The sequence below is a fragment of the Syngnathus scovelli genome, chromosome 2 (genome assembly GCF_024217435.2).
Source record: "Syngnathus scovelli strain Florida chromosome 2, RoL_Ssco_1.2, whole genome shotgun sequence".
NCBI lineage: Eukaryota > Metazoa > Chordata > Actinopteri > Syngnathiformes > Syngnathidae > Syngnathus > Syngnathus scovelli.
Window position 1 is genome coordinate 21,651,617 of NC_090848.1, and position 19,229 is coordinate 21,670,845.

Sequence of the window (19,229 nt, forward strand, 5' to 3'; positions counted from 1 at the left end):
AGTCCTACATTGATTTGACACATACCACTATGAAACGTTTTTCTTTTCAGGTATGACGAGGATCATAGCGCCGATGACAAAGTGTTTCTGGATTGCTTCTGTAAAATCGCTGCTGGAATAAAAAATAACAGTAATGGCCATCAGCTGAAAGATCTTATTCTTCAAAAGGGAATCACACAAAATGCACTGGACTACATGAAGAAACATATCCCAAATGCAAAAAAGTATGGGACTTATCCTTCCAAGCGTTTGTTAAAGGCATAGAAAAGTGTCTCCTTTGTCTGAAGTTTCATCTTTTTTCTTGTCAGTCTGGATGCCGACATCTGGAAGAGGTTCCTCTCTCGACCTGCGCTCCCCTTCATTCTAAGATTGCTCCGTGGTTTGGCTACTCAGCATCCTCCCACACAGGTACATAATGCTCACATGAAATGTAGTGTATTAATAAAGTCAGGATTCATAACATGAAAGGGAAAACCTTTGTCATGTTCAGGTGCTGATAGGCACTGATTCAATTACCAGCCTGCACAAGCTGGAGCAGGTTTCCAGCGATGAAGGTATTGGTACGCTAGCAGAGAACCTTCTGGAAGCACTGAGGGAGCACAGCGACGTCAACCTAAAGATAGAAGCGGCACGCAGGGAGACCAGAGCTGAGAAGAAGCGAATGGCCATGGCTATGAGACAAAAGGCTCTGGGAACACTGGGCATGACGGTACACTCGCTTTTTGCACATGAATGTTTTTTTTGTTTCTGTTTACTTCTGTCACTAACAAGCTTGACAAGTAACATGCAATGTGTGCATTTGCCTTTCAGACAAATGAGAAGGGTCAGGTGGTGACAAAGACTTCACTGTTGAAACAAATGGAGGAACTGATAGAGGAGCCAGGCTTGACTTGTTGTATCTGTAGAGAAGGTTACAAATTTCAGGTAGGCTACAACAAGGCACACATCCTTATTGGTGTTTCAGTGAGGTACAGCGACTTGACAGGTATGGTTTTCATTCCAGCCCACCAAGGTCCTGGGTATTTACACTTTCACAAAACGGGTGTCATTGGAGGAATTTGAGAACAAGCCTCGCAAGCAGCAGGGCTACAGCACTGTGTCGCACTTTAACATTGTCCACTACGACTGCCATCTGGCAGCTGTCAGGTAGCAGCAACTTTCCTTCTTAAGAAGACATCAAACACTGTGTTATGGTCTTTATTTTAATTCTTATTTATTTTACCTTTACTGCAGGTTGGCCCGTGGGCGAGAAGAGTGGGAAAGCGCCGCTCTTCAGAACGCCAACACCAAGTGCAATGGACTTCTTCCTGTTTGGGGGCCGCATGTGCCAGAATCGGCGTTTGCCACATGCCTAGCACGGTAAACACATATCAAAGAAAAAACAGCATAAAATGTCCTCCCTAGATTTGAATAATTCTAATCTCTGAAGAGAATGCACAGGGGAGAACCTACTGGCTCCCAATTTCTCCTTTTCTTTTTAGGAGCTATTACCTCCCAAGAACTATATGTCTAATGAATGCTGTGATAGAAATACCAGCCTTAAAGATTGAATTTTGACTCCTGTTTTTTCTGTGCCACACAGACACAACACATATCTGCAGGAGTGCACAGGCCAGCGGGAGCCCACGTACCAACTCAACATTCATGACACCAAACTGCTCTTCCTTCGCTTTGCTACCGAACAATCATTCAGCGTGGACACAGGAGGAGGCGGCCGAGAGAGCAACATCCATCTCATCCCCTACATCATCCACACTGTGCTCTATGTGCTCAACACGTATGTACTGCATCCTGGCAATCTTATAGTTGAAAATTGGCCATCATAGCGTACAAAATTATCATGTTGGACCGTGAGGCATGACCAAAGGTGAAAACCTTTTGCAGAGGCACTTGGGTTGTGTTAACTGGCTAAAGCTAACTGTATATAAATTAATAATTAAAAAGCAGTATATTTTGGCTCACCATGACGAGAACCTCAGGTGGATGCACACTGTTGACACTGTGCTTGCAATTGACTCCATCTTAGCCACTTTTCAGGGTGTATCTACACCGGTAAAAAATAAAACCACATTGCGGAAGCTAACATGACTGTAAATCCACCAAAACGTTGCAGAAGTTAAAAACTACAAAGACAACCGTATGTAAATAAATCACTGAGCAGTTTTTTCTTTTAAATAGTTTGCCAAAATTCTATATGTCTGAACCAAAGTTGTGGAGCACCTCTGATCTACACATTACAAGTCAGACTTCTTCTACAAGAAACTTTCTGCCAAAGTCTGCTGCTTATAAAGTGTATATTGGTATCCCTTCGCTAACCCTGCAGGACACGGGCTACCTCCCGAGAGGAGAAGAACCTGCAAACTTTCCAGGAGCAGCTGTGTGAGAAATGGGTGGAGAGCTCGTACGAGGTAGAAGGACCGCACTACTACACCATCCTGGCCATGCACATCATGCCGCCCGAGCGCTGGATGACCTCACGGATTTACTTCCTCCGGAGACTCCTGGTCAATGCACACGCCCGCAAGGTGTCGGCAAGCAGCGCCAACAAGTACGACCTCTGTGAATTTTTTTGCGTTTATTTATTAATTCATGTATTTATTTAAGTGCATGCGAGTTGAAATGAGATCCCCTCATCTTTTCTCTCTTCCCTCTCTTCTACCCTTCCTCAGACTGACAGATAAAGCACCAAAGGAATATGCGGTCTATCGCTCACCCCTTCTCTTCTGGGGCCTGGTGGATCTTGTCTATGACATGTTCAGGGTAATGTCTGAAAACTTCAAGTGGTGCATTGACTTCTGAGTTTAATTTGTTCCAGGAACATGCGTGTAACTTAAGATCACTCATTTCTCAAATCAACTTTCCTCTTTGAAATGAATGGAAATGCCCCAGGCCTTGTCTGTGTTGTCTTTATTGGGGTTGGTCAGGCCACATCAGTTAGTACTATAATATTCAACGCAATGTTGTTTTTATTTAGAAAAACACAATTACAACTAACTACTTTCTCTGCCTTTCGGCTCTCCAGAAAGTTCCCACCAGCAACACAGAGGGCGGCTGGTCCTTCTCGCTTGCCGAGTACGTGCGTCACAACGACATGCCCATCTATGAGGCCTCGGAGCGCGTGCTCAGGGCTTTCCAGGATGAACTCATGCCTGCTGAATCCTTGGCAGAGTTCTTTGATGTTGTAGGTCAGTATACACAGAATGAAAGCGGCCTCATGTTGAAAAGATTTATCATAATTCCAACAAAAGTGACTAACAATACTCCTACCATGCTAATTTGGGCTCACGAAGGCAGCACTTGGTGTAAAACATTTGAGAAACGATATCTTAAAACACGACAACTAATACTCACACTTGTTCCTTAAAGAAAAAAAAGGTAAAAAACAAAAATGACCAACTTCTCATGTTTCAGGTCTCCTCTCCGAAATCCCCGATCCAGACCTCTTCCTGCAGGATTTGTTGAACTCTTTACCCTGATGGGTAGTTGGATCCACCCATACACCAATTCCCAATCCAAACTGCATCACAACTGCTCTTGGAACAGCCACCAAATAAACACTTTTCCCTCTGTGCACAGTGTATACGCCATGCTTCAGCTAGCCCCCCACCCACCCACCATGACATCTTCAATTGATAGTAATCTTTTAATACACCAAGATGCGTTGGGCACACAACTAATTCCACACAAAGCAAACACAGATGATGAGGCGCTGGAATGTCCGTTGGAGGGGGATATCAGTCCGACGACATGATGAGCGTGGCATTCTATTTGGCCTTGTTTTGCTTTTGTTTCTTATTTAAGGTTTTGGTCAGCGTGTTTTAAAATGGCAGAGAAAGCCTCACATGCTAACTTGTCCTCCTTTGGTCATCATGTATGGTTCTAACTGGAATTTGGGTGAAAGATGCCGTTTTTGTTTTGTGTGTGTATGAGCAAAATTTCTTTTATCGATATGGCAAGCAACACCAAGACAAAGGGGGGAAAACAAGGAACGTATTTATAGTAAGTTTTATTTTCATCCTTGACACTATGCCTTGGTCACCTTAACCTTTTGTATAGAGTTCATCTGTTGCAGTGATATTTTAGATCTCCTGTTGCAATACATAATAAAGCAAATTACATTATATCCCTACATACTTTATTCCTTTGTTTTCACTTCAAGGGTTTTGCATTGGATTCCTTTTTTTTTTTTTATATAAATTATTGCTTCAATGATAACTGTCCCCCCTCGCCCCCCCCTTCCAAAAAAAGAAAAAAAGTTGGCAATAGAACTGCTCTTTGTGGCCAGGAACGTGCAGCTGAGTTTTACGCTCACCAACCTTGAGCAAAAGTAGTGGCGTTAGCCAGCTGAAAGCATGGTGTGGACTTGACTCACTTTATTGTTCATTCGCCTGCTGCTACGATTGTTCAAATGTTGCTGAATGTCTGCTTTTTGAATTAGCCCTATGATTAATAAAGTTGATATATGGTTATGATGACTTGTCAGAAATTTTTTGCAAACAATTTGGGCATGATGCAATGTTCAGCAGGATGTGCACTGACATTAACCCCTTTTGCCAAGTATGAGGGGTTCAAGGTGTTTTGTTTTTTACAATATAATACTCATATTTGCTGCACTTGGAACATGGTCCCTTTAACAAGTTATTACTTGAACACATCGGGCCATTATGGTAGCGAAAACAATAACCAAACCAATATATTGAGGGAGAAGGTCTTTTACTTAGTTTCAGCACGCTTCATCACATGTACAGCCGAGCACCCTCTGCTGTCCAAGGTACATGCAGCATTCACACAAAGTGTTGATGTTCGGCAAATCGTTTTTATCATTACATCGCGGACTTTATTCTTGCTTACAGCCGTAAGTGTATCGAAGTCGCAGCGTTAAAACTCTTTACTGAAGTTCACTCCCTACCACAGTGCATTTATTTCTAATTTCATGGACATTTCAAACAGCATTTGTACAATACAATACTAACGCAATAAAGATCCTTTGTACAAAGGACTATGGCGTTTTCTCCACAACATACCTTGACAACGTGGTCTTTCTGAGACCACTTTCAAGAAATATTAAGGCCTCTGGTGTATTAAAAAAAAAAAGTCCCAATTTTGGACCATTTTGGAGTTAAACCCCCCAATTAAAAAAAGTAACAATAAAAAATGCGCAATTTGCGCAGCTTTTAACGAAACCCAATGTTGAAGAGTCCATCGGTCACTGGCAGCACAGTGGGGTGACATCATCGGTGGGCGAGGGGAACGCGCGCATGGCCTCCCTGGACGATTTGGTGAAGCCGTTGTGAAAAATGAGGGCTTTCTTCAGGGCAAAAAAGGACACTGTTTTGTCCCACGCATCTGAGCTCGAGCCGGACATCCCTCCACTTAGTTGCCTCTGCAGGGACGAGCGCATTCTTGCTGCTTTGTTTGTGCACTTCCTCTCCATCAGCATCACCTTGCACATGCTGCAGATAGGGCACACATTAGAAAAGTGAATCTAGTGCAATAAAGCCAGGCCTTCCATGGTGATGTACTAATTCCATCTAAATCAGGAAATTCAATTGGTTGATTTATACATTATTGAAATATTTGTTTTAATATTGCTTGTTCTGCCTCAAACACGTTGTTTGATTCAATCTTTTTCACTTAGTAATGAAAATTAATCAATTCGTTTGTTTGTTCGTTTGTTCAGTTGTTCGTACACATTTATTGATTCAGTCATTCAGTTATATCCCGAACCGCTCATCCTCACAAGAGTCATTATTAATAACTAAATCTGTCCAAGAGGGATCAAGAGAATGTTGATTATTTTAAAACCACAATGTTTCAATGTTATAGTTTGCGAATAAGTTCCTAAAATAATTCTTACTCCATTATTACATAAGTTTGCTTAGTAATTTTAAGGTTTTTTTTTTTTTAATGCCTGCGGAAAATCAACTGCCTGCCAGAATCAATACTTGCTCCCCACGGAATCAGAATTGTTCTTAAATGTATTGTCATTCTCTAGTCAGACTGTCAACCCTCACCCCCGGTGCTTTATTATGTCTATGTTACCATGGTTTCTGTTCGCGTCGCCCCTCCCCTCCTGTGTTACCTCAATCAATGTAATCAGTCACCTGCCTCTTGTTACCTGTTTTACATTTAAGTCCTGTCTGCCCCTCACTCCCCTGTCGGATCATTGATGTCTTCACGTTTGATGTCGTTCTTGTTTCTTTTGGTTCCTGTCTTTGCCAGTTCTGTTTCTGTTAGCCAGTCTGATGGTCGGTCCGTTAAGTTATGTTAGTTTGCCGGTTCTGTTAGTTTGTTCCCCGTACCCTCTCTTCCAACTACCTTTTCCCTTCAATAACCCCTGGTCCATTTGGTTGCCCTGCTCCATTCCGATCCTGACACAGACTTGTTTTGATGAACCAATCAGGTGAATATAAAATCTGATCAGAGAAACAATCCCATTTCTAATACATTTCCAGCACTGCTGACTTGGAGCACCCTGGACGGATTAGACTTACATAGACATCCACATACACAAACTAGAAGCGATGCAGCTAATATAAACACTACGAAATGAACAGAATAGACTGCTGAGAATACACAAATACAATCTTATGGAACTAATAGGACTTTAAGAATAACATGTTATAGCATGTCTCCACTTACGTTGTCTGTTGCTCAATCATCTCGGCCTCCACGTAGTCCAGACTCATGTAGCCCTGGAGATGATTTGGCCCGACACCACCCGAGGTCCATTTTTTATACGCTGTGCCGTTGCTTTAATGCGGCGCCGGTTCTCACGGCGTTCGGCCAATCACACAGGAGCGTTATGACAATGCAACATGGGCATAAATTAGTTGGATTCCTCTCATACAAAGGCTTCAATCCAAACAAACAGGTGGGAGGCCACCCTGGACGCACCATGCCTTACTGGCCCCTTGTCACCCTCAACTGATGTGTGGTGGGAACACAGACGGAAACATCTGCCCCTCGACGTGAAATACACCAATTGAACATTTGAAGCAATCATGAAATAGCATAAAGACAGAATGTTTGATACAGCCCCCATTTGAGTGTGTGGTGGTACACTGTGACAAGTCACCAAACACCCAGCTGAAAATCAACCTTTTTACTTTGCTGTTGTGTTGGTTTCTTTTGTACGTAGTCTGACAATCAAAATGACCCACAGGACATTTAATCATCAAAAAATTAAAATAGATCATAAAGGAAACAAACATCAGTTGTGTCAATATTTTATGCAAATATAGTATTTTCCTGGGTTTATGATGCTTACCCTCTTATGTTTGGAATCACTGATGATCTAGGAAAAAGTGTGTTTCATTGGCCTCATAGCATAATTGCCTAAGTTAACTTTTTGAACATTACACACACACACACACACACGCACACACACACACGCACACACACACACGCACACGCACACGCACACGCACACACACACACACACACACACACACACACACACACACACACACACACACACACACACACACACACACACACACACACACACACACACACGCACACACACACACGTCTCTATTTCGGTCTCCAGTTCACACGGTGAGAATCTCCAAAATTGACAATGGTTACCATGAGTCCAGATGGTGTGCCTGGAAGCCCAGTTGACAAGCCTGTGTTCCCTGCGTGTGTGTGTTTGTGTGTGTGTGCGTGCGTGCGTGCGTGCGAGCGTGCATGTGTGTATGAGAGAGAGACAGGGGAGTGTGCTTTGGTGGGAACAGGAGAGGGGGGTGGTCCACTCAATATCTCTGCTGAATAGGGCACACTTCCTTTGTGGGGGCGGTCTGTGTGTCATTAACGCTGTAGTGTGGGAAGCTCGGGAGCACCTCATCTCCCACGTTCAGCACAACGCAAGGGGAAAAGAAGCGTGTGACCGAGACGTGGCCAGCTGCAGCTTGAGTGTGCGTGCGTGTGTGCGTGCGTGCGAGTGTGTGTGTGCAGGCGCGTGTGTGCCTGTGCATCTATAATAGGAAACTTTTTAGGGTGCAACTTACTGAGAATTTTCTCTTGTAATCATAAGGCCAATTAAACAGAACTGCCACATGTACCACTAAATACCATAAGAATGGTAAATAAAATAAACATAGTAATTATTTTAGACAAATTGTTTTAAATGTGAAGAAGAGAATTAAGTCATGTCTCAATAGTTACAAGAACATAAAAGTATTTGGTATGGATATAAAATATATAATCTTACGAAATTGAGACCCCATCTTTATTTCTGTTTTGTTAAAGTTAGTTGGTGAGTTATATTTATAAAAGATGCCTACCTTCACTATAAGAGGACTATATTCTTAAACAGGCCTTGTTCCAAAAACAAAAGGATAAACAAACAAACAAACAAACAAACAAACAAACAAACAAACAAACAAAAGGTTATGTCAGATTTGTGTGGTATCACAATCATACCAAAGATTCACTGCCAGCCATTTTAAAGCACTTGACATTTTTAGAGAGACAGACAAATAGACAGACAGAATGGTGGCAGACAGTCAATTTTACAGTGGATACAAATACGTGCATGAAAGCAACAGGCAGTATAGCAGGATGTGTGTGTGTGTGATGCATCATGCAGAAGTATGTCAGGCTGTGGGAACACTGGACCAGACGGGAGTGCGTCGGATGTGTGAACTTGTGCTGGGAACCTGAGGACACTTTGTGTGTTTACACATTGACGTCTACTGTGGAGCACATACACGCTTCAAAGGGACCCAGAGACACATTTAAGTCAGTGTGCACTGATATACATTTCTGCCCTTGAGGATTAATAATGACTAAAAAATAATACATTAAATAAAAACAGGTCAATATATTTAGGAGTGTTTAGCAAGTTAAACAATCCATCCATCCATCCATCCATCCATCTTCTTCCGCTTATCCGGGGTCGGGTCGCGGGGGCAGCAGCTTTAGGAGGGACTCCCAGACTTCCCTCTCCCCAGCCACTTCATCCAGCTCATCCCGGGGGATCCCAAGGCGTTCCCAGGCCAGCTGAGAGACATAGTCTCTCCAGCGCGTCCTGGGTCGTCCCCGGGGTCTCCTACCGGTGGGACATGCCCGGAACACCTCCCCAGGGAGGCGTCCAGGAGGCATCCTGATAAGATGCCCGAGCCACCTCATCTGGCTCCTCTCAACGTGGAGGAGTAGCGACTCTACTCCGAGTCTCTCCCGGATGACCGAGCTTCTCACCCTATCTCTAAGGGAGAGCCCGGACATCCTGCGGAGAAAACTCATTTCGGCCGCTTGTATCCGAGATCTCGTTCTTTCGGTCACGACCCATAGCTCGTGACCATAGGTGAGGGTAGGAGCGTAAATCGACCGGTAAATTGAGAGCTTTGCCTTTTGGCTCAGCTCTCTCTTCACCACAACGGACCGGTACAGGGTCCGCATTACTGCCGACGCTGCACCGATCCACCTGTCGATCTCGCGCTCCATCCTCCCCTCACTCGTGAACAAGACTCCAAGATACTTGAACTCCTCCACTTGGGGCAGGATCTCATCCCCGATCCGGAGAGGGCATTCCATCCTTTTCCGATCGAGGACCATGGACTCGGATTTGGAGGTGCTGACCCTCATCCCGACCGCTTCACACTCGGCTGCGAACCGTTCCAGCGAGAGCTGGAGATCACGGCCTGAAGAAGCCAACAGCACCACGTCATCTGCAAAAAGCAGAGACGCGATGCTGAGGTCCCCAAACCGGACCCCCTCAACGCCAAGGCTGCGCCTACAAATTCTGTCCATAAAAATTATGAACAGAATCGGTGACAAAGGGCAGCCTTGGCGGAGTCCAACCCTCACTGGGAACGAATCCGACTTACTGCCGGAAATGCGGACCAGACTCTGGCATCGGTGATACAGGGACCGAACCGCCCTTATCAGTTGGCTCGGCACCCCGTACTCCCGAAGCACCCTCCACAGAACCTCCCGAGGGACACGGTCGAACGCCTTCTCCAAGTCCACAAAACACATGTGGACTGGTTGGGCGAACTCCCATGCACCCTCGAGGATCCTGCCAAGGGTGTAGAGCTGGTCCACTGTTCCACGGCCAGGACGAAAGCCACACTGCTCCTCCTGAAGCCGAGGTTCGACCTCCCGACGGACCCTCCTCTCCAGCACCCCTGAATAGACCTTACCAGGGAGGCTGAGGAGTGTGATTCCCCTGTAATTGGAACACACCCTCCGGTCCCCCTTCTTAAAGAGGGGAACCACCACCCCAGTCTGCCAATCCAGAGGCACTGTCCCCGATGTCCACGCAACGTTGTAGAGGCGTGTCAGCCATGACAGCCCCACAACATCCAGAGCCTTTAAGAACTCTGGGCGGATCTCATCCACCCCCGGGGCCTTGCCACCGAGGAGTTTTTTAACTACCTCAGTGACTTCGACCCCAGAGATTGGAGAATCCGCCTCAGAGTCTCCAGGCCCTGCTTCCTCAATGGAAGGCGTGTAGGTGGAATTGAGGAGGTCTTCGAAGTATTCTCCCCACCGACTCACGACGTCCCGAGTCGAGGTCAGCAGCACGCCATCCCCACTGTAAACAGTGTTGACGTTGCACTGCTTCCCCCTCCTGAGACGCCGGATGGTGGACCAGAATTTCCTCGAAGCCATCCGGAAATCATTCTCCATGGCCTCACCGAACTCCTCCCACGCCCGGGTTTTTGCCTCAGCAACCGCCGAAGCCGCGTTCCGCTTGGCCATCCGGTACCTGTCAGCTGCCTCCGGAGTCCCGCAGGCCAAAACGGCCCGATAGGACTCCTTCTTCAGCTTGACGGCATCCCTTACCGCCGGTGTCCACCAGCGGGTTCGGGGATTGCCGCCACGACAGGCACCAACGACCTTACGGCCACAGCTCCGGTCGGCCGCCTCAACAATGGAGGCGCGGAACATGGTCCACTCAGACTCAATGTCCCCCGCCTCCCCCGGGACGTGGGAAAAGCTCTGCCGGAGGTGGGAGTTGAAGCTCTTCCTGACAGGAGATTCTGCCAGACGTTCCCAGCAGACCCTCACAGAGCGTTTGGGTCTGCCAGGTCGGACCGGCATCTTCCCCCACCATCGGAGCCAACCCACCACCAGGTGGTGATCAGTTGACAGCTCCGCCCCTCTCTTCACCTGAGTGTCCAAAACATGCGGCCGCAAATCCGATGACACGACTACAAAGTCGATCATCGAACTGCGGCCTAGGGTGTCCTGGTGCCAAGTGCACACATGGACACCCTTATGTTTGAACATGGTGTTCATTATTGAAAATCCGTGTCGAGCACAGAAGTCCAACAATAGAACACCGCTCGGGTTCAGATCAGGGGGGCCGTTCCTCCCAATCACGCCCTTCCAGGTCTCACTGTCATTGCCCACGTGAGCATTGAAGTCACCCAGTAGAACGATAGAGTCCCCAGAAGGAGCGCTCTCCAGCACTTCCTCCAGGGACCCCAAGAAGGGTGGGTACTCTGAGCTGCTGTTTGGTGCGTAGACACAAACAACAGTCAGGACCCGTCCCCCCACCCGAAGGCGGAGGGAGGCTACCCTCTCGTTCACCGGGGTGAACCCCAATGTGCAGGCGCCCAGCCGGGGGGCAATAAGTATACCCACACCTGCTCGACGCCTCTCACCGTGGGCAACTCCAGAGTGGAAGAGAGTCCAGCCCCTCTCGAGAGGGCTTGTACCGGAACCCAAACTGTGTGTGGAGGCTAGTCCGACTATATCTAGTCGGAATCTTTCTGCCTCGCACACCAGCTCGGGCTCCTTTCCAGCCAGAGAGGTGACATTCCATGTCCCAAGAGCCAGCTTCTGCAGCCGGGGATCAGACCGCCAAGGTCCCCGCCTTTGGCTGCCGCCCAGCTCACATTGCACCCGACCCCTTCGGCCCCTCCCACAGGTGGTGAGCCCATGGGAAGGGGGACCCACGTTTCCATTTCGGGCTATGCCCGGCCGGGCCCCATGGGCGAAGGCCCGGCCACCAGACGCTCGCCTTCGAGCCCCGCCTCCAGGCCTGGCTCCAGAGGGAGGCCCCGGTGACCCGCGTCCGGGCGAGGGAAAACTAAGTCCATTTATATCACTCATCATAAGGGGCTTGGGTGAGCCGTGCTTTGTCTGACCCCTCACCTAGGACCCGTTTGCCATGGGTGACCCTACCAGGGGCATGAAGCCCCCGACAACATGGCTCCTAGGATCATAGGGGCACGCAAACCCCTCCACCACGATAAGGTGACGACTCGCGGAGGGGCAAGTTAAACAAAAGAAGAGAAAATGCAGAAAAGGAGTAATGATATATTGTAATGTAATGATATATTGCAATGATATATTCAGAAAACCAACAAAGTCAAACAATTACACTATTGGCCATTTTCTCCATTCTGCAAGTATTTATAACCAATCCAAGTCCTGAGTCTTTAACTGTCAGATCCAAGTCAAGTTTTATGTATAAAAAAAGTAGCCCTTTTTAAAATCTTCATTTGAAACATTCATTTTTGTTATAACTGTACTTATAGCAGGGTGCTACTTTATGTTTAAAGCAATGGTTCTTAACCTTGTTGGAGGTACCGAACCCCACTAGTTTCATATGCGCATTCACTGAAATGAAGTGAATTTTTTTTTTTTTTTTAAATTCAAGACATAGATGTTCTGTACTAATGCACAAAATGAGCTGTGCATCAACATCACCTTGTTCAAAGAACAAAACCAACACAATGCATGAACTTGCAACAAATTACATACTGGCAAATCAGAAGCTACACGATAAAACAGGTTTGTTCGGACCTCCTCAGTGGGGGCTCTGTCGAACCCCTGAGACCGTCTCACCGAACCCCTAGGGTTCGATCGAACCCAGGTTAAGAACCACTGGTTTAAAGTGTGAGAACCTCAGCTGTATACCACTTATCTGTTAGGAGCAGATTTTTTGTTGCGGGGTTGGGGGGGAGGGGGGGCACGTGTGCACACTGTCAGATTCACTTTGTGTGTGATTACATCACGGGAGTGCAGCGTGCTTCCCTTGGAGGGTCACCACTTTCCCATATCAACACAAGCAGTGGGTCAGTAACGCCCATGTCCCCCTCCCTCCTCCTCCAGCACCCCACCCGGGCTCTTTTCTCTCCCAGTGTATCCCTCCACCTGCTCCCCGGAGACACGCTCTATTGTCCCTGGGGCCATAAACACTTCATTGAGCATGTGGCGGCCCTGCGTTCTTCTGAGCCTTCCCGGCCTTCCCATTGGCCCGAGGAGTGTGAGAACCTCCGCTGAGCCCGAGACTCACACATTCATATGGAGATCGGCGTGTATAAATACAGGGAGGAGGCACAGAAGAAGTCAGCTCACACTCAGAGAACGAGCAGACCTGGAAGCATGGCTCCTGCTGTTTATGGACCGAGTCACTTCTCCAAGGAGACTTCAGCTCACAAGGTAAACCTGGTGTCTCTCTTGATACAAATCACTTGTTGCAAAACTCTACAAAAGAGCCAGTGGACTTGATATTTATGCGCTCTTTTTTTCAGCAGAGAAAGCCATTGGTGGAGAAGCTGCGACGAGACCGCATCAACACCAGCATCGAGCAACTCAAGTCCCTGCTGGGGCCCGAGTTCCTCCGACAGCAGCCCGACTCCAAGCAGGAGAAGGCCGACATCCTGGAGATGGCCGTGTGCTACCTGAGGAGCTGGCAGCAGCAACGGCGGCCCTCCCTCTCCTCGGCTTCCTCCTCCTCCAACGGCTACACGCACTGCGTTCACCAGGCCGTCAGCTTCCTGTCCCACTGCAAAATCCAGAGCTCCACCCAGAGGCAGCTGCTGGGACACTTCCAGGACCTGCAGGTGTCCAACGGGAACCACAGGGGAGCTCAAAGCACCCTGTCACCCCCAGCCTCACCCATCAGCTCCGGTAAAGGTGCTGGCCCGTCTGGTCCGGCTTTGTGGAGGCCCTGGTAGACATCGAAGGAGGACTGCAAACCACAAGTTATATAGACTCTGTGAAGTCGAGTTCTTTTGGGTCACCGTGTGGTCAAATGGCCACCGTGTGCCAGTATTCCTTTGGGAGGATTTGATGAGGTTCAGGTTTTACTGAACGACACGTATGGTTACCATGTGACCGTGTGTATTGGCTGTGACATCACACCCAAGTTGGGTTCCGATTCATCCAAGAATTGTCTTTGATACCATGTATCGCTTAAGTGTCTTACAATCAATCCTATGGATTGATTTGCGCTGTAAATCCTGTTTTGATTGAACACTATACTGTCACTGTGTGTATCCTCATGTCTGACATTTTCGTGGGAGTGTCAATTGTATTGTTCAAAATGGATGTCATGTTCTACTTTGAATGCCTTTTGAAAAGGAATGGTGTGCTTCCCTGAGAAGAAAATTAAAAAAAAGCTTCAGATGAAGTTTTGCAAATCTTATATAGTTTTCATGTGTTTATTCCATGGTGTCATGCTTTTGTTGCATAATTTACCATTTGAGAACACTGGTAAATATACCAAAGCAGATCTCAGCTAAATTGTAGTATTATATCATCATGCAGGAAATGAACATTTCCAAACATTTATTGAGCCAGGGTACTTAATTCATATGCAAAGAAAATCCCACTGCACAAAAATGTCTTACAAGGTACTAAAATTATGACAACTTAGTGTGAAATCTGAGTCTGTTAAGTTGAACGCAAAATAATTATTCTGCTGCAATGCAACAGGTGCATTATTTCTCATGAGTATATAATAATTTTCAGACAAGGCAAAATTGTCCCATGGTGCACCTGAAGCTCCCTCACGACACACTGCAATACAGAGTTGGCATTGCTGGAGTATAACATTTGTTGTATTATACTTAAAATACCTAAACCCTCCAGTAATGTGGTGGGTCAAATTTAGCCCATTTTCTACAAGGCTCATCCTTGTCAGGGTTTCGGGTGAAGGCTTAAAATATCTTCCTAAGAAGCAAGAAGGGCTAAAACTGGATCATTAACTTGAGTTAATGTGAGCTCCTTCTATTCCACAGTCAAGTGTTGATCATTATTGGTGCCGCACATTTTTACTATACAAAGCCCCCTTCCCAAATGATGCAACTGTGAATGAGTTACACCCACGTACTTGATTTCGCTGCAGGTGTCCAGTCAATAAGCTCGTGTTCTCATGCGAGTTTCATCTGGTTGGTGCACATTTGGTGACCCCCGTCCCCTCCCTTGTGTGCCACTTGTGCTGAGAAGGTCGAGGCGTGCTGTCTCGTGCTTGAATTATGTGTCAAGTGCTTCTAAAGTCTTTCACAACTATTTGTGTGTCAATGTGTGTGTGTGTCTGTGTGTGTGTGTGCGTGTGTGTGTGTGTGTGTGTGTGTGTGTGTGTGTGTGTGTATATATACAACTTGTGTGTAGAATGTAGCATTCCTACCCTGGGACTTTCTCAGGGTCTAGTTGGCCAAGCCAGATGGTCCCGCGGGCCTGAGCCGCTGGCCCCCGGATCCCCACCGCCCACCTCCAACAACAGATCAAACACCGTAGCTAATGTGATGTGTAACAAGACACACTTCTATTGTTCCTGCCCAGGGCCTCGTTGAATGGCCGCGGACTGTGGGAAACCACAGAGAGCACACTCACAGAGGGTCGGTTTGACGGGAAGACGCGCTGCGCCGCCGACCAGCCGCACTTTATGGCAGGAATTTCGAAGCTACGAGTAGAAGGGGGTCTGGTCTTCACACACACTTGTGGCAAAAAGAGTTGGGGAGACAGACAGACAAACAGACAGACAGACAGATAGATAGATAGATAGATAGATAGATAGATAGATAGATAGATAGATAGATAGATAGATAGATAGATAGATAGATAGATAGATAGATAGACAGATAGATAGATAGATAGATAGATAGATAGATAGATAGATAGATAGATAGATAGATAGATAGATAGATAGATAGATAGATAGATGGGGTTTGTACGATCAGATAACAGAATGAGATAAATGGATCGATAATAGGTGATGAATGGATTTATAGACAGATAGTTTGGGGGTCATCGCAGTCAAGACAATTGGCTTGATGCAGATGGTGCAGAGGTTATGTGTGTGCGTGTGTGTGTGTGTGTGTGTGTGTGTGTGTGTGTGTGTGTGTGTGCGTGTGTGTGTGCGTGTGTGCGTGTGTGTGTGTGTGTGTGCGCGTGTGTGTGTGTGTGTGCGTGCGTGTGTGCGCTTCTACCCTCCAACCACAAAAGATCAATTAACATTCCCAATGGAGCAGGGAGGAGCGTCGTTGGGCTTGACTTTTTGTAGTGCACTGAGCCTGATGTTGGGAACTGGTGGGAATGTGGGCGCACAGGCCTACTTACACCATACGCTCACATCTGGGGGCCGACTCCTTTACTCCAGTACTGCACGACTCCCTCTGACGAGCCCTAACAATGCCATTAAGTTGACACTAATCTGACACATCCCTTGTTGCCACATGGCTTGACGTCAAAGTGTGCCGCCAATGTTTAAGTGCTGCAAATATTATAATGGATCATAAGGTTCAGACATTGAATATCCAAGAGCTCCCCCTCCCAAATAATAATACACTCCCTGGCAACTAACTACATTAGGTACCCTTATCAAAACTAGAGGTAGGCAAAGTGTGTTCTGCAGGTCATAAAGTGCCCGCTTCATTATTTAATTTTATATTGTCAGAATTCCTGTCACTCATTGCATTAATTGAGCTGACCCCCCCAAAACCAAAAAATTCATTTGTCCATCCGTTCATCTTTACGCCCACCTACCTACCTACCTACCTACCTACCTACCTACCTACCTACCTACCTACCTACCTACCTACCTACCTACCTACCTACCTACCTACCTACCTACCTACCTACCTACCTACCTACCTACCTACCTGTGTCCATCTGTCTATCTATAGATCTGTGTGCCCTCATTTTTCATGACTACCTCATCCCTTTATTTTAAAAGAGTATGCCAGCTGTTGTACGTGTGTCCACTGTTCGTGTATGTTTGCCACACTTGCACTTTATATTGTTTTACTACAGCGGCATTTGGTCTTGGAATTGCAACAGAGCCCTCTTTGAAGCCACAGCCCCAAGTTCTTCCATCTAATTTGGAACTGTCCAATAATGTATTTTTACGATAAATGTGCAATGATGAGTTACTATGCTCTGCTTTATCACTCGTGGCTTATCTTGGGAAACATGCCCGCCACAGATACATGACCTCTGGGTTATTGATGCCTCTTCTATTGTTGTATTGAGAGTCCCACTGGTCAGAGTGTGGGAACCCTAGCCCTGCTTGAGCCACATGCCTTTGTTATGCTAATGTAAACCTATAAAAGAGGACCAACCCGTGCACAGACACCAGAGTGAACGAAACTGTCAGAGAAGAAGCTTCTCTTCTACACCTGCATAAGACATGGCACCTTGCTCCTCCAACTTTTCCTTCATACAACACGCTGGGATCTCAGACAGGGACAACATCAAAGTAAGTCATGATTGAGTAGAGGTGTCAGGCTCAAGCCACATTATTTTATGTGGCTTGCTGCAGCAAATCATGGTTCTTGTTCAAATCGGAGGAAAAATTAATCGTCTTCATTTTTAATATTGTGGTGATTTTGCACGCATTTGTTAACAAAACAATTCTTAAATCAATTGAGGAACCACCATGACTTCTCATTTCAAATCTAGGAATCTGTGAGTTTGCTGTTTGTGTATTTCTATGGTGACATTATCTGATACATTTCTATCAGAAGTGTCAGTGTCATCTATGGTTTTCCTCAGAATGCCGTTGACAATGTGACAGTTTTGTAAATGTAAAATTCCCTCATTGTTAATCACAGATTGAATGTGAAAACGTAGTCAACAATACTTGTGATATCTGTGAAGAAAATGTTCAATTTTGCAAGATGCATGAAATAGACATACAGTAGTACTTTAATTTGCTTTAGTGGCCAAGCTGACCTCTGCATCTCCTCCCTTCCCCTCTTCAGTTGAGAAAGCCCGTTGTGGAGAAAATGCGTCGAGATCGCATCAACAGCTGCATCGAGCAGCTCAAGCTAATCTTGGAGAAAGAATTCCACAAGCAAGAGCCCAACTCCAAGCTGGAGAAGGCCGACATCCTGGAGATGACCGTCAGCTTCCTCAGGCAGCAGCTGCAGCCCGCTGCCAGCACGGTCGGCAGCGGCGACTACAGCCGGGGTTACTCTCACTGCTGGAGGGACTCGTTGCACTTCCTCTCGGCGGGCCCCGGCAGCACGGTGATGGTCCAGAGGGACCTCGGCTCTTCTCCAGTGTGCTCGCCCAGCAGGGGCACCAGGCTGCAGGATAGCCATGGCAGCGCTGTGTGGAGGCCCTGGTAGAAGACCTGGACCCCTCCTCACTTAGGAGGAACTACATCTCCAGCCCTGCTTTTTCCTCAACGTCTCATCATATTGATAGAGACAAAAAAGCCACAGCCCTCACTTATCTTGAAAACTTTTACTTTGACTGTGATTCACCATTCAACCTCTTTTTCTCTGGTTTTGCGTGATGATGGTTTTGTTGACTCGTTTACTCCAGTGGAGTGTGATATCTTGCCCGATTGTAACAGTGTATCTCTGCCATATTGCGTCGTACTGACAGCCCGTGTTGAGAATATTTCTCTCTTATCGTTGGATGCCAAACTGTGTCATGATGAGTGATGTGACGTCTGTGGCTGTGTGTGTGTTTGAACGTGTTACTCTTTTTGCAATGACATTTATGCTCTTAAAACTCATTTTGTATGACAATTAACAATAAAAATGAAACAATCATTAAAACAATGATGTTGCTCTATTGGTCTGAGTTTGCCGACATTTTACTCTAATTTTACAACACTGCTACGTCTCCAGTCGGCTTCTTTCACTCCGTGTGGAGGAGGTGTGGCACTCCAGGCAAAAACGCCAGGCATAAGATTGGACCGTTGATTAAAAAAAAATATTTGAAAAACTCTACTAAGCGTTCAGTATACCTTTTTATAATACAATCAGAAATAAGACTGAAGTATTATATTTATTATATTTATATTTATTTATATATCAATAATTTTGCTACAGGTACTTGATCAATGGTAGTGCAGATTTAACATTTTTATGATGACTTTAACTTAATTATTAAAAGTGTCATTATCTGTGATTCTGGCTCGGTTGGTATTGGATCAAAACTGAACTTTAAAGTATCACACGCTGCCAATTATTACAAAAAATAACATATTTTACACACACAATTTTTCTTTTAAAATATTTTATTTA

The 19,229-nt window shown here is 46.2% G+C and overlaps 3 protein-coding genes and 1 long non-coding RNA gene across 14 annotated transcripts in view; all 4 read left to right on the top strand.

The window, feature by feature from the left end:
* The window catches only part of ubr4 (ubiquitin protein ligase E3 component n-recognin 4), a 40,646-nt gene extending 36,174 nt beyond the window's left edge, over positions 1 to 4,472 (top strand). For all 10 annotated transcript variants that reach the window (XM_049755715.1, XM_049755717.1, XM_049755718.1 and 7 more), the window contains 11 exons: positions 51 to 224; positions 309 to 408; positions 491 to 709; positions 811 to 924; positions 1,004 to 1,146; positions 1,234 to 1,359; positions 1,583 to 1,777; positions 2,324 to 2,548; positions 2,670 to 2,760; positions 3,023 to 3,185; positions 3,412 to 4,472. In XM_049755715.1, coding sequence (XP_049611672.1) covers positions 51 to 224; positions 309 to 408; positions 491 to 709; positions 811 to 924; positions 1,004 to 1,146; positions 1,234 to 1,359; positions 1,583 to 1,777; positions 2,324 to 2,548; positions 2,670 to 2,760; positions 3,023 to 3,185; positions 3,412 to 3,476 — 1,615 coding nt within the window. In that variant the 3' untranslated portion in view covers positions 3,477 to 4,472. The remainder of the gene's footprint in view (positions 1 to 50; positions 225 to 308; positions 409 to 490; positions 710 to 810; positions 925 to 1,003; positions 1,147 to 1,233; positions 1,360 to 1,582; positions 1,778 to 2,323; positions 2,549 to 2,669; positions 2,761 to 3,022; positions 3,186 to 3,411) is intronic.
* Positions 4,473 to 6,172: 1,700 nt separating this feature from the next.
* Positions 6,173 to 7,211, top strand: LOC125989393 (uncharacterized). The gene is made up of 2 exons (XR_007488673.2): positions 6,173 to 6,403; positions 6,875 to 7,211. It is a non-coding gene; the product is annotated as an uncharacterized lncRNA (long non-coding RNA).
* A 6,070-nt stretch (positions 7,212 to 13,281) lies between these two features.
* On the top strand, positions 13,282 to 14,392 carry LOC125989071 (transcription factor HES-5). Of its 2 annotated transcripts, none has more exons than XM_049755051.1 (2): positions 13,282 to 13,404; positions 13,497 to 14,392. In XM_049755051.1, the coding sequence occupies exons 1-2, from the start codon at positions 13,348 to 13,350 to the stop codon at positions 13,920 to 13,922; spliced, it is 483 nt and encodes a 160-aa protein (XP_049611008.1). In that variant the 5' UTR covers positions 13,282 to 13,347; the 3' UTR covers positions 13,923 to 14,392. The 2 variants fall into 2 exon arrangements, with proteins under 2 accessions (XP_049611008.1, XP_049611009.1); XM_049755052.2 differs by having other exon boundaries at positions 13,295 to 13,404; positions 13,500 to 14,392.
* A 2,927-nt stretch (positions 14,393 to 17,319) lies between these two features.
* Positions 17,320 to 18,761, top strand: her12 (hairy-related 12). The gene is made up of 2 exons (XM_049754876.1): positions 17,320 to 17,446; positions 17,952 to 18,761. The coding sequence occupies exons 1-2, from the start codon at positions 17,378 to 17,380 to the stop codon at positions 18,318 to 18,320; spliced, it is 438 nt and encodes a 145-aa protein (XP_049610833.1). The 5' UTR covers positions 17,320 to 17,377; the 3' UTR covers positions 18,321 to 18,761.
* Positions 18,762 to 19,229: the final 468 nt, after the last annotated feature.

Coding starts and splice junctions, on each gene's coding strand:
- her12 (XM_049754876.1), top strand. CDS start 17,378: ATGGCACCTTGCTCCTCCAACTTTTCCTTCATACAACACGCTGGGATC. Junction 17,447..17,951: donor CAGACAGGGACAACATCAAA/GTAAGTCATGAT, acceptor TCCCCTCTTCAG/TTGAGAAAGCCCGTTGTGGA.
- LOC125989071 (XM_049755051.1), top strand. CDS start 13,348: ATGGCTCCTGCTGTTTATGGACCGAGTCACTTCTCCAAGGAGACTTCA. Junction 13,405..13,496: donor AGGAGACTTCAGCTCACAAG/GTAAACCTGGTG, acceptor TCTTTTTTTCAG/CAGAGAAAGCCATTGGTGGA.